The sequence below is a fragment of the Falco cherrug genome, chromosome 8 (assembly GCF_023634085.1).
Source record: "Falco cherrug isolate bFalChe1 chromosome 8, bFalChe1.pri, whole genome shotgun sequence".
NCBI classification, from domain to species: Eukaryota; Metazoa; Chordata; class Aves; order Falconiformes; family Falconidae; genus Falco; species Falco cherrug.
Genome location: NC_073704.1, coordinates 14,244,215 through 14,256,330, shown reverse-complemented (window position 1 = coordinate 14,256,330; position 12,116 = coordinate 14,244,215). Strand labels below are relative to the sequence as shown.

General features: G+C 39.9%; 1 protein-coding gene across 4 annotated transcripts in view; it reads left to right on the top strand.

Annotated features, from left to right (window-relative positions):
• The window catches only part of CREB1 (cAMP responsive element binding protein 1), a 40,859-nt gene extending 28,965 nt beyond the window's left edge, over positions 1-11,894 (top strand). For all 4 annotated transcript variants that reach the window (XM_005442806.4, XM_055718102.1, XM_014282890.3 and 1 more), the window contains 3 exons: positions 959-1,141; positions 2,561-2,711; positions 5,378-11,894. In XM_005442806.4, the coding sequence (XP_005442863.1) occupies positions 959-1,141; positions 2,561-2,711; positions 5,378-5,522 (479 nt within the window). In that variant the 3' untranslated portion in view covers positions 5,523-11,894. The remainder of the gene's footprint in view (positions 1-958; positions 1,142-2,560; positions 2,712-5,377) is intronic.
• Positions 11,895-12,116: the final 222 nt, after the last annotated feature.

The following is a 12,116-nucleotide window of genomic DNA, read 5'->3' as shown; positions in this document are numbered from 1 at the left end:
AGGATTGAGTATACAGCAGTAAAGCTAGAATTCACATGCTGTCTCACACAAACACACACAGTATTAAATATACAAAAATGAGAAAGGACTACTTGTTTACATCTTTCTATTAACATCTCTTGAAAATTTTGTATCTCTGGTTACTACTCGGCCACTTTGCCTAATATCTTACCTAATTTTAGGTAACAAACTGATGTCGTTAACTCTGCTTTCCTGCCATAACTGTAAAATAACTGCTTGTGCAGATACTTGAGATTCTGATGTGTCTGTATATAGGAACACAGTGAAATTCTGTGGAATCACAAATGAGGGGTGATGTCTCAGTTCACCTGGATGGCAGGATTGAGGAAAGGAAAAATATCCAGCAAAGTAAGACGGCTTGAAGGAAAAAAAAAGTGTGATACTGGACCTTTATGAATGAAAACACTGCTAGGAAGGTGCTGAGGAAGTTGTAGAGAAGGGGGGATACAATCAGAAGAAAAAAAAGCCAAAGCAAGAAGAAAGTGAAACACAAGATGGATAGCAATAGCAGCAGAGGAGACTGAAGGGCATAAAGCATGGAAGAGGAGAGGAATTTCAGATGAGAAGAAAAAAGAAGGGACTGAGGAAAAGATCTAAACCAACCAAGAAGAAAATCTTAACTAACAAAAAGTATTCCTGGGGGAGGATGGTAGTTCTTCTGTGTGACGCTGTTTTATCAGAGAAACTAAATTGTGTTTTAGGCTGTGGTTTTTGCCACCCACCTGCCCCCCCTGCAATGGGTCTCATGAAAACTTGAAAACTTACTTTGAAAGCATGATTTCTTTAATGTACACTAAAGTCACGTGTCTGATTTGAGGGTGTATAAGGGCTCAAGGGATTTAACTGAGATCAGTATTCTTCCATACCTAGGTTTAATACTGTAAGTTAATGAGTAAATTAGTGTCTAAAATGCTGTCTCCATTTTTTTCGTCTTCAGTTGCTATTACCCAAGGAGGAGCAATACAGTTGTCTAACAACGGCACAGATGGAGTACAAGGTCTCCAGACATTGACTATGACCAACGCAGCTGCAACCCAACCTGGCACCACCATTTTACAATATGCACAGACCACAGATGGACAACAGATACTTGTACCCAGCAATCAAGTTGTTGTACAAGGTGAGAAACATCACAAACAGTCATTCTGTATAACATTTTCTCCGTGCAGATATAAGCTGCAAACCTAACTCCTTCAAATGTGTCAGGAAGCAATTAACAGATTTGGCACAAATAAGTCTCCAAAATGATTAAAGGAAATTCTGGACAAAGCTATTTGTTGCATTTTCTGAGAGCCTTTCCTTTCAGATTGATAAAACTGTGGGTATTTTGGGCTTACTTCTTAAAACGATATATTGATTTTTGGTTTTCAATGCTATATTTCCTGTATTTTGTCCACATGATTTTTTTTATTGGTATGTTCTGCAAAAGCTGATACTACTTCAGAGTTCTGAGTTCTCCTAGATAGTCATCTGCAACAACAGTAAATTTAAAGCGAAGCATTAAAGTTAGGGAGGAAGGTTGTTTGATTCTTTCAGGACTCTTTATTAGTAATTTTTCCCTCCTTTCAATTGCAAGTCATAATTTCTCCCTATTGCAGCTTTTGTAACTAGTCACCAAGTACTTAATCATTGAGTCTTAGAACCATAAAGTAATTTAGGGAAGTGCCTTAAGAGATCGTTTGGTCTTAGCCCTCCACTTAGAGCAAGCAGGGCTACTTTGACTAAGTAAGTTGGGGGGGGGGTATTGTATTAAAATACATATTTTGGTTTATCAAAAATGGGAGGGGGGGTATTAAAAATTATGAAAAATAACAGAAAAGTGTACCCCTGCTTTTATGATTGTAAAGCAGGTTATTTGAAAGTTAACCCAGCGAAGAGGTCTCTGGGCATCAGTGAAACTACAGTCGAGAAAAATACTATTGTTGCATTGATCTTCTGGGTTTAGTGTTCTTAAGGATGTGTGATTTCTTTAGGTGGCACTATATTTTCTTATGAGCTCAGGCAAATATAACACACTTCTAGATTACAACAAACAAACAAAAGAAACCAAGACCTTGTTCATTCTAGAGAAGCAGTGAAGTTGAGTGTCTAGTTTGCGCTGTCTCTCTCTTGTTGGAGTAAATGCTACTTTTCTACACCCTTTTTTCTGTACCAAATACTTAAACATGCAGTTTCTCCTTTTGTAGACCAACATTTGGAGCATAGCTAGAAATAACTGTCTGCCCCATCCTTCGTCTTCTTAAAGCTGCCCAAAAAACAGGGAAGTAAAAAGGAAGATACTAAGGGAGAAAGAAGCATAGCAATACAGCAAGACAAAATCCAGTTATCAAGCGCAAGTGAAGACTCCTTCAACAGGAATGCCCCAAACCTTGCATACGTTAATAAACTAAGACTGAGACAGCAGTGATGACCCAGATGATGGTCATCCCTCCGGTACTGTACCCCAGAGTACATAGTTAGCTAGACGACAAGGTGCTTTTTGCACCACATTTAATGTTGCTGTCATCAGAGTGACATCATGTTCCCCTGTGTCTTTCAGCTGCCTCAGGAGATGTGCAGACCTACCAGATTCGCACGGCCCCTACCAGCACCATTGCACCAGGCGTAGTCATGGCGTCATCCCCAGCACTTCCAACCCAGCCAGCAGAAGAGGCCGCACGGAAGAGGGAAGTGCGTCTAATGAAGAACAGGCATGTATATTTAGAGAATTTTTTTTCCAGTCAGCTCTGCATAGGACTAGAGTGTTAAGCACTAAGAATCCTGATCTTTCTTAGTCATGTTATGAAATGCTTCTGGAGAATTTGCCTTTGTTTAAAGATGCAAAGCAAAGAAGCACATCTGCTAATGCCATGTATTGTGACTATGAAACCTTAAGTAAAGGTGTCAGACTCATTCTGTGAGGTGTATGAATTTGTTGCCGTAAGGAGAAAAGTAATTGGTGAGAGACTTGTATGACTGTAGGTATGTTCTTGCAAACACCAAGGTGAGTTGATTTTTTTCAGTTAATACATTTGTGTAGTTTCGTTTCCCGGATTCTTTACCTTAGCCTTCTGCATGTATTCTCCTTGCTGCTGGCCCACCTGCGCTCTTTACAAGTGCTTTCTTGATTGTCTCACTTGTTTTCTTTAGCTGCTTGCCCTTTGGGTTTTATCCTCCAGAGACAGAAAGACTCAAGGAAAGGCCAAATGAGCAGCTACTCCTTTTGAGTTCTTGTGGAGCCAGTAGTGGCAGCAGAGGAACTGAGAGAGGAGGTGGGGGGTAGACTTGACCCTGTAGGATTTAGTGTGTGAGGAGGAACAGCCAAGCCTGCTGAGGTGGGACTTGGTGGAGGCAGTGAGGGAAGGGAGCAGCAGAGAGAAGTTGGGCATGATGTTCCTTAAGCCTACTGCTGTGGGCGGGGGAAGGGGTGGGCCTGAGCTGACCCATCACACCAAGTTTGAACTCCATCCCCAGGCCACAGATGGGAGCCTGTGCACTACGTTACACTGCGGCACTGGGAGAGCAGCAGCAGCGCTTCCCTCCCGTCTGAGCAGGGGGAGCCCCATGAAAGCACCCTTTACTTATCTGTCAGTCTGAAAAAACTGTTACGTTGTACAGGTGCATTGATCTTCTGTAGATGGCTGAGCTGTGAACACAATAGAAAGTTACATGAGCAGACCCAATGCTTATCTGAGGAGTAAATTTATTTAATGAAGTAAATAATGCTGAACAGCTGACTTCACTTTTTAAAAAGGTTTTTGTATAGAATGTCACCCATCTCCCTTTTTATATATTTTTCTGATGTCAGTGAATAGTAGATGTCACCCTTTCAGGCTCTGCATTTGAGAAGAAAATTAATTGGCGTTCTGAATCCCCTCATTTAGTCAGCAGTCTTATTCCAGTAAAAGAAAGCTTTTGTGTTTGGGAAAGCCAAGAAAAACAATGGGGAATTACCCCCACTTGAGTTAAATTGACAGCTTTTTCAACAGTATCATGTTGCATGTGGTGCTTCTAGCCTGCCTGCTTAATAGATATTTCCAATCTAGGCTCCATAGCAAAGCAGGGAAAGGGATAGAGGCAGGCAGATGGTGAGGTGTACTTACTGGAGGATTATAGCGTAAATATTCATAGATATTATTGTGCAAATTTTCTGTGTAAATTTTACATTTTAAAAGCTCTCTTGTAATTCAGTATAGCTGGAGCTGTTCATAATGAATAACTAAGGCACGCAGACTTGCGGTGGCTTAATATACTGCCCAGGCTGGCACAAAATCACAAAAAGAAAGAAAAAGTTGTCACCCAAGAAGACAGGTTTGTAATTTTCAGCGGAAGGCACTTCCTGATCCAGTAGTACTTAATAGTTTGGTGATACAAGTAACAGCCCAGAATTCATTGAATTCTTAATACTGCACATGGCCCACTGAGGTGTAGCAAGCATGTGAAATTGTATTTGTAGGAGTGACAAATGGATACCTGAGTCCTTTCAGGGTTTACAAACTAGGTTTTCTTCATCCTCTCTCGTTTGTGGGCTGGATTTAAAAAACTACTTTTAGAGTCTTCTTACTAGGTAAGTCCTGGAACAGACATTCTTTTTTACCTAGTACTACAACTACTGCATATCTGATAAGCAAAGGAACTGAGTTCAGTTTTGTCCTCTCATTTCCCAGAACACTGATTGTATCACCAATATGTGTAGTATTTGCAATGAAGAGACACTTCAGCTCTCCTTTCGAAGCTGCTCTGCTTTGTGCTTAAAGGCCTGGGCAAACAAGCGTGTGCATTACTTACACGTGTCTGTGGTGTGCTGCTTTGACAAGCTGCATTGCAGGAGAGCCCTCTGCCTGAACTCCCATCCACCTGCAACATTTAGCCTTGTGCTTACTTTGCACATCAGTACCATTACTGCTGCTGCGCAGGATAGCTTCTGCCTTGGTGTTACTGCCATCAGGATGCTCAGCAGCGTAGTAACATGTTTCAGGTATTTTTCATTGATGGTGTTTGTATGTTACCAAGTTACTTACAGGCAGCTCGGTCTTTACAAGCAAGCCTTAGAAGTTTAACTGTCTTCAGATCTGCTTCAGCACATTAATACTGCCATGCTCTTGGCACAGCAGACAAGGACTAAAGAATGATGTGGTTGCTAGTGACTGTTTATTTTGTGATTTTTCTGAGTTGTTTATATTATTGCAGTGATGCAAGCATTATTAATAAATTGAAAGTATTGCTTAAGAGCAAATACATGAATGCTCAAAGTACAGCTTCGATACCTACATATTCTAAAAATGGCAGTACTAGGTAAAGATTTGACCTGAACGGTTAAGTAGCCCATGTCTGCAAGTGATCGTTCTGGATTTGAATGGCCTTTTTTGCTTTGCAGAGAGGCAGCACGTGAATGTCGCAGGAAGAAAAAGGAGTATGTGAAATGTCTAGAAAATCGAGTGGCTGTGCTTGAAAACCAAAACAAGACACTGATTGAGGAGTTGAAAGCACTTAAGGACCTTTACTGCCACAAATCAGATTAATTTTGGATTCCCATTTTCACTTGTCCAGGTGGGATAGAGACTGGTTCTGGCTATACCCAGAAAGACAAAATAAACTTTTTATTTTCTAAACATTTCTTTTTTTCTATGCGCAAAACTGCCTGAAGCAACTACAGAATATACTTCATCTGTGCTTTGCATCAAACTGTGAATGTTCAAGTACTTGCCTCCACTTCTCCCCCTACAAGATTATTTTCATCATTGATCTCAGCGTGAAGAAGAACAGGCTTCTTTCTTGTCTCCCCATCCTCTTCAAGGAGTAACAGTGGTCCCTTGGGAAGTTACTGTGGGGAGGGTCCTTCTGTAATGATTTCAAGAATTTGTGCTGAGCTCTTTCCATTGCCTTAGAGACAGAACCACCCCAGCCTCTTGGTCCGGAGAACTGTGGGCCACATACGTGGAGCATGCATGGTGCAATGAAGAAGCAATGGTTGCCAAATTGGTTTCACATATTCATTATGAACTATAAAAATACACGGCTAAGCAGAATGCCAAATGAACAGCGCTTCACAGTCACGTTCTTGGTGTGGAGATAACATACCTTTTTCAAACTAGCCCAGGAGGGGTTTTGATCTGTAATCTGTGCTAAACCCTCCTAGGCTAGTGAAAACTTCTCCATACCTCAGAAACAAATGCATTGAAATGAGCTTCACTGGTCAGTTGTTGCTTCTTGAAGCTTATGTGTGCAAGTGTGCTCAGCATTCTGAATGCACAAAAAGCAAACATCAGCTTCATAAGATACTCGTTGGGAAATGGTATTTGGATGGGAAAGGAGTTCAGAATAAAAAAGGTACAATAGTGACATTTCAAAAACGGTCGCATAGTGAGCAAGGGTAACATGAAAGCACTACCAATTTGTGTGCAGAACAACTAAGCAGTTGAAGCGTGGCCAACTCCACATACATACTCCCTGATGATACTATAGTCTGTGTCCCACGTGCTCTCAAGCAATGAGGTTATTTCTGTTTCCCTACCACTGTCTATGTAATGGAAATTACTGTACCCAATGAAAACATCAGCCTGGTTTGCTAGATTCTTTTTCAAACTTTGAGGCTGCCTTCTATACATAAATTGAATTGCAGTATGAAAACTACCAGGACAACCTCAAACATTGAAGAGGACTTCAAACATAAATACTCCAGTTTCTACTTCGCAAGGGACAGTATTAGTTGAACCTGGCCAGGCTAGCTAAAGTCTTAATTTATTTGGAGGATTTTTTCATGTAAAGGGTCAGATTTACCAAGTAATTTATTCCTGTGAGTAGAATTACTCATGTGCCTCAGATGTTTGCAAGATCAGATTTTTTGTGTGCGCTGAGGAAATGTGATCTTTCCCAGATTTACATTGTTAAAAAAAGGTAGTTTGTGTTTAAAAACAACTCTGTGCTAAGCATTAGGACTTCAAAAGAATCATGCTTAAAAAGAACCAAAAAAGAATGTCAAGAAGTTGTCAAAAAGCATGTGTTAAAAAGTATCATGTGCAGTTTGTTTACTGGCCCTCTGGAGCCAGTCTCTTGATACATTAACTTGGGTCATTCAATGGAGTGAGTTTACTTTGTGCTTCTGGTCAAACTTTCATATATAGACATATGAATAAGGCTCTGGTCTGTACTAATGCCTTGCGCAGCAAAGTATTAGCTAATTTTTTTTTCCCCATTCACTCTTATCTGTTTTTAAGATAAATTTCAAACATGAGCTTCTAAAAGGTTATACAATCAATGTGACGTTACAAGAGGAACATTTTGAAGTCTCGGGGCAGTTGAGTCTCAAACAGTTAAGCAGTATTAAAAGTTTTAGTTTTCTCATTTGAGAGGGCATTCAGTTTCCAAGAGACTTTAAAAGGAGCAGGGTTAAACTTAGAGCGTTATTATTAAATCTGTCAATAATTTCAAATTACATTTGTATTTCAAGAAGAGAACAGAAGTATCAGAATTACGAAAGAATTCATTTTCACACGTTTTGAGGGGGTTTATTAATGGGCTATTTTTATCTGCCATAGAGAATTGATTTTCATGTTTTATTTATTGGAAGATGAATTTATTAGTTTAGCAGTGCAAATTTAAAGAAGACCCTAAATTCTCAGCGATGCTTTTATTGTCTGATTCTTAAAGGTCAGAGAATACAAATACAATGGTAACCAGTTTTCAGAACTAGTGCTAGAGTAGAACTGTTGACAACACAGGAGTCATTCTTGTAAAACATGAAGCTCATGATAGCCTCATTTACAGTTACACGGAATGGTTCCCCCAGCTTTGAGAAACACGGCAAAGGCTGTACATGCCTACATTAAGGCTGTTTCTTTTGTAGAACCACCTATCTGCAAAAACTTGAGTTTTTGCAGTGAACCTGAATGGGGCTAATTGTGTTCTGAGAGCTCTTTCTAGTGGGTAATGAGCACTGTCCAGCGCTTGCTGAGAGTCACTCAGCACAAAGCCTGGGAGCTGAATGGACCAGGAAGCTTAAACTGGTACCTGGATGGGATTCTTCTAAAACAGGGTTGGTGCAAATTTGTGTGGCAGTGAGAGAACTGTGTTGCTGGTTTGTCTGTGCATGGTCTGCAAGTAGTCTGTAGCGTTATTAATCTAGACCTCATTAGCAACTAATGTTTCACTAAGAAAAAGAACGTTATTTTAAAGTACATAGGGATCTGCAAGAATCTTTTATTTTTATTTATGCTGCACTGAGGATTTAGGGACTTAATGGAAATCTGAAATGACAATAATTAAAAATGTATTGGACCAAGTACAGGGCTGGCTAGGGTTTCCCATACATGCTTTACCATTCATATTGACCCAAAAAGGGAAAGAGTATGACACAGGAATCCATTCGTATGTTATTTACCAAGTAGTGAGGTTGGGGTAATCAGCTTCTATAAACTAAGGACGTTTGGAACTAGGACGAAAATTATGCTGGCAGGGGGGAGGGAGGGTTAGTTTTATATCTCACGGTTGTGAGTTTTCAAGAATTGATAGCCTGTTTGACCTGAAGAGAGGGTTAGAAAGGGCTAGATCCATTATGTTCATAATAAACAAGAATTGATTTGAAATATAATTTTTGTAATGTCATTATTTTGCAAAACAACAGCACCGATCAGGCAGTTAAGATATTGTCAGAGGTGCTCTTTTAATTTAGATATTCTTGGAAAATACATATGTATAATATATGTACATATATATATATACACACAGTATATAATCTACAGCTCTGAGAGCTTTTAAGTCAGGAATGCTGAGTATTATAGTATATGGAGGTCAGAAAAAATTTTTACTTGTCTGTGTGTGTCTGGGTGTGTGTGGATGTGTGCGTGTGTGTGAAAGCTTCCCCCCACCCCAGTAGTTCTGGGCTGCATTATTCTAGTGCTTATTACTGATTTGTTTTGTGCTGTTTCTCAGTTATCCATTTTCAAGAATTTTATTTCATCTTTCATGGCTTTTGTAGAGGTTTGATTTTGTGGGTTTTTTTTTTTATTGATGGAGATTTTTGAAATTATGTAAACAGTTGTTTTACAACAACCACCACCACCTAGAATAATTCACTTTTGTGCTTTTTCTCTTCGGCAGCTATATATCAAAGGCAAAACAATTGGAGTGGTTGTTAAGGTGTTATTTTCTAAAGGAACCACTGATAAGACTTCTGTTTTCCTCCTGGGGTAGTGGTGATGCATCTTTATTTAAGCAGTGATTTCACCAGCATCAGGTAGTTGCCAGCACCATCGCTTGTAATCTGAAAGCACAATTTTAGCCTGTCATGCTCATCAGGACTGTACAGACACCTGTAGGTTCTGGCTGTTCTGTAGTTGGCATTTGCGTTGTAGACCACTGTCTTCTCTGGTACTTGTACGTAGATCAGAAAACTGGTGGGGTGTTTAGAATCATGAAGAGGCTCAGGAAAAAAAAAAAAAAAGTTAGATTTAATAAGGAAAAACAGCCCTGATAGTTTCTGATCTAAATTTGTACTACAGTTGTTTTTTTAAATCTGGGCTTCCAGTAGACTGCAGCTGCAGGTAGGCATCTGTTAGCAAAAACTGGCCACTGCTTTTTTATTTTATGTTTTTTTAATTTATGACAGACAGCCAGTGCTTTTTCTGGGTTGAAGTGAAGACAGGTCTCCCCATCAAAGCAGGCTCAGTATCAGTGGTTGCAGATCTATGATGATTCATAGCGGATTTCATTGGTTTTCCAAGACCCTATTTTTATTGTCATTTTTTCACCCTGAAGCTGGTTAGTGATGTAACATTTGCCAATGATCTAACCAAAAGGTCATGTATTTATTTTTGTTACACTATATTCTTTGTAAATGTTTAATTAAAATGTGCACTTTTAAAAAAAAAAAACATGCAGAACAAAACAAATTAAGAGCAATTGGGTTTGCTTGAGAAGCTTCCTGAGACAATTGTTGTAATCCTGCTGCCTGCACACAATTCACTCCTCGCAGCAGTTGACTCCGTCGCAAATTTAACTTGCTGATTAGCACCTGGCGTCCAGCAGGCGTTACTTCAAAATGGCAGGAGATCTGAACTGGCAGTACTGAAGACTGGAAAGAATTAAAGTTGTGTGGTGTCTCAGAGCAGTATTACAGGATGGATGTGAAATTATTTTTAGAATAGAACTAGTTCAGTGATCCCAAGTGGGGAAAGGGAGGTTAATTTGGGAGGAAAGCTAAACTATTTTTCAGCCGCTTGATTTCCCTTTTCTTAATTTAAGATTTGGCTGCAGACTGTAAAAGCTGCATTCCAAGAAAATAAATCAGAAGGTTTTCCAGTTCTTTGACACCAGGAAGGAAAGGTACATTGACAATGTGTCACCCTGCTTTAAAAGGTAAAAAAAAAGCACAACCACCTTTCTTTTGCAGGAACAATGATAATTTAGCTATAGCCCTGGAATCTGTCACTGTGGGCAGGTTTTAAAAGCATACAGTACATTGATGGTTCTCTGTACTGTGCCTGGGAACTCATTTCCCTGAGCTTTTGGATTTGCTAGCTGTAAAAGACACTGATTTTGCAGAAACCTGAATGTATCATGAACCTCAGTTGGTCTGGGAGAAGCCAGACTGATGGAGAGAAACGGGGTGCTGAAATCCAGTCTGCTGTGTGCTTGTGACAGGTTCAGGTCTGTGGATGGATATGGCTTAAATCTACATCTTTGGGGAAAAGGGACCAGATCCAGTTGGTAAAGAGGGTTTGAATTTCAAGTGTTTTGCCTTGGAATGTTGTTTTTTTTTTTTAAGTATTTCAGTTCTGGCCCGCAAACAGACTTGCTTGGGCTGGTTTGTGTAGCACAGATTGAAGAGGGTGACCTGTTCGCGTTCTGGTGCCGCAAGTGCAGTTTGTGGCTTGCGGCGTGATGGGTTCAGGTCACGCTGTCACCAGCCAGAGGCAGAAGCCAGCTGTGCTCAGGAGCTGTGTGCTGGCAGGGAGAGGGCCAGGGGCAGGCTGTCGTGACCCACGGCTGGCGCAGTTCATAAGCTGACCCAGTACTGTACTCACGACTCTGGAGCAGTTGGTTCATGCAGTCTCGGCCTTGTCTATGTATTTCTTTAAATTAGGGGATAGCTGAGCGAGAGCGTGGGGAAGGAAGGCCTCGAGCCAGTTAGCTTTCTGGAAATGGCCGCTTTTAAGAACTAGGGATGTTCAGATGCTCTCCACAAGTTGTGTTTTATCCAGGTGCCACTCCATTTTGTGTGTGTGTAATGACATTTATTTATATTAAAACATTAATTTTAAAAAATTCTAGAACTTCAAGTTTGTATGAGATCTGAAATGGTGCTGCTTGTATGGGCTTCTAGGGATGGGATGGGGAACAGGGCAAGAAGACGGGTTAGTTGACAGCCAACCCTTCCACAGACTTGTCCACAGATTGGTTGTTCACTTGAAAACTGAGTTGGTTCTAGTCTGGATTTATAATTTGAAATTGTTCTGGGACAACGTTTTTCAGGGAAGCTTCCAGAACAAGGGTTATTATTCTCCCTTTGTAATGTAAGCTGGAAAGAGAAAGTTCACCTCATCTGCATTTCTGATTCTTTACCCAAACCATGTCAGCACAGAACAGGGTATTTGAGCTCGACTCCCACATACTTGTGGAAGTTAAAAGACTAAACGAAAATCCATTATTGGGGGAGAACATCTCCCAAAAAATCTAGAAACATCCCCGTTGTGTTTTGGGTTTTTTTTACTTATTTTTTTGTGCTTTTTCTGTGTTTTAAAAAAAAATTGTACTGGGTTATAATGCATTTTATTAACACTATGTACATATTAGCTGCTTTGTGTTTCAGAATGGTAGTAATTGCTTTGTATATTAAAGTGATTCTTGTGAATTTGTGAATTACTGTCATAAAGAAGTGATTTTTCTTACTGTAACCTTTGTGGTATAAACTGTCATAACTCCCTTTTTACACAAACATTTATGTGCAGTCACATAAACATGCTTTTAAAAACTCTACAAAGTCTCTTTTTTAAGCAGGATGTTCCATTTACACTAATTTAGTGGCAGATGGTAGCTAGATAGGAATATGGGAAAAGGTGTATTTTAAGCAGACTATGGTGTCCTCTCATGATCTGTGGCCTGCTGTAAGTATTCAT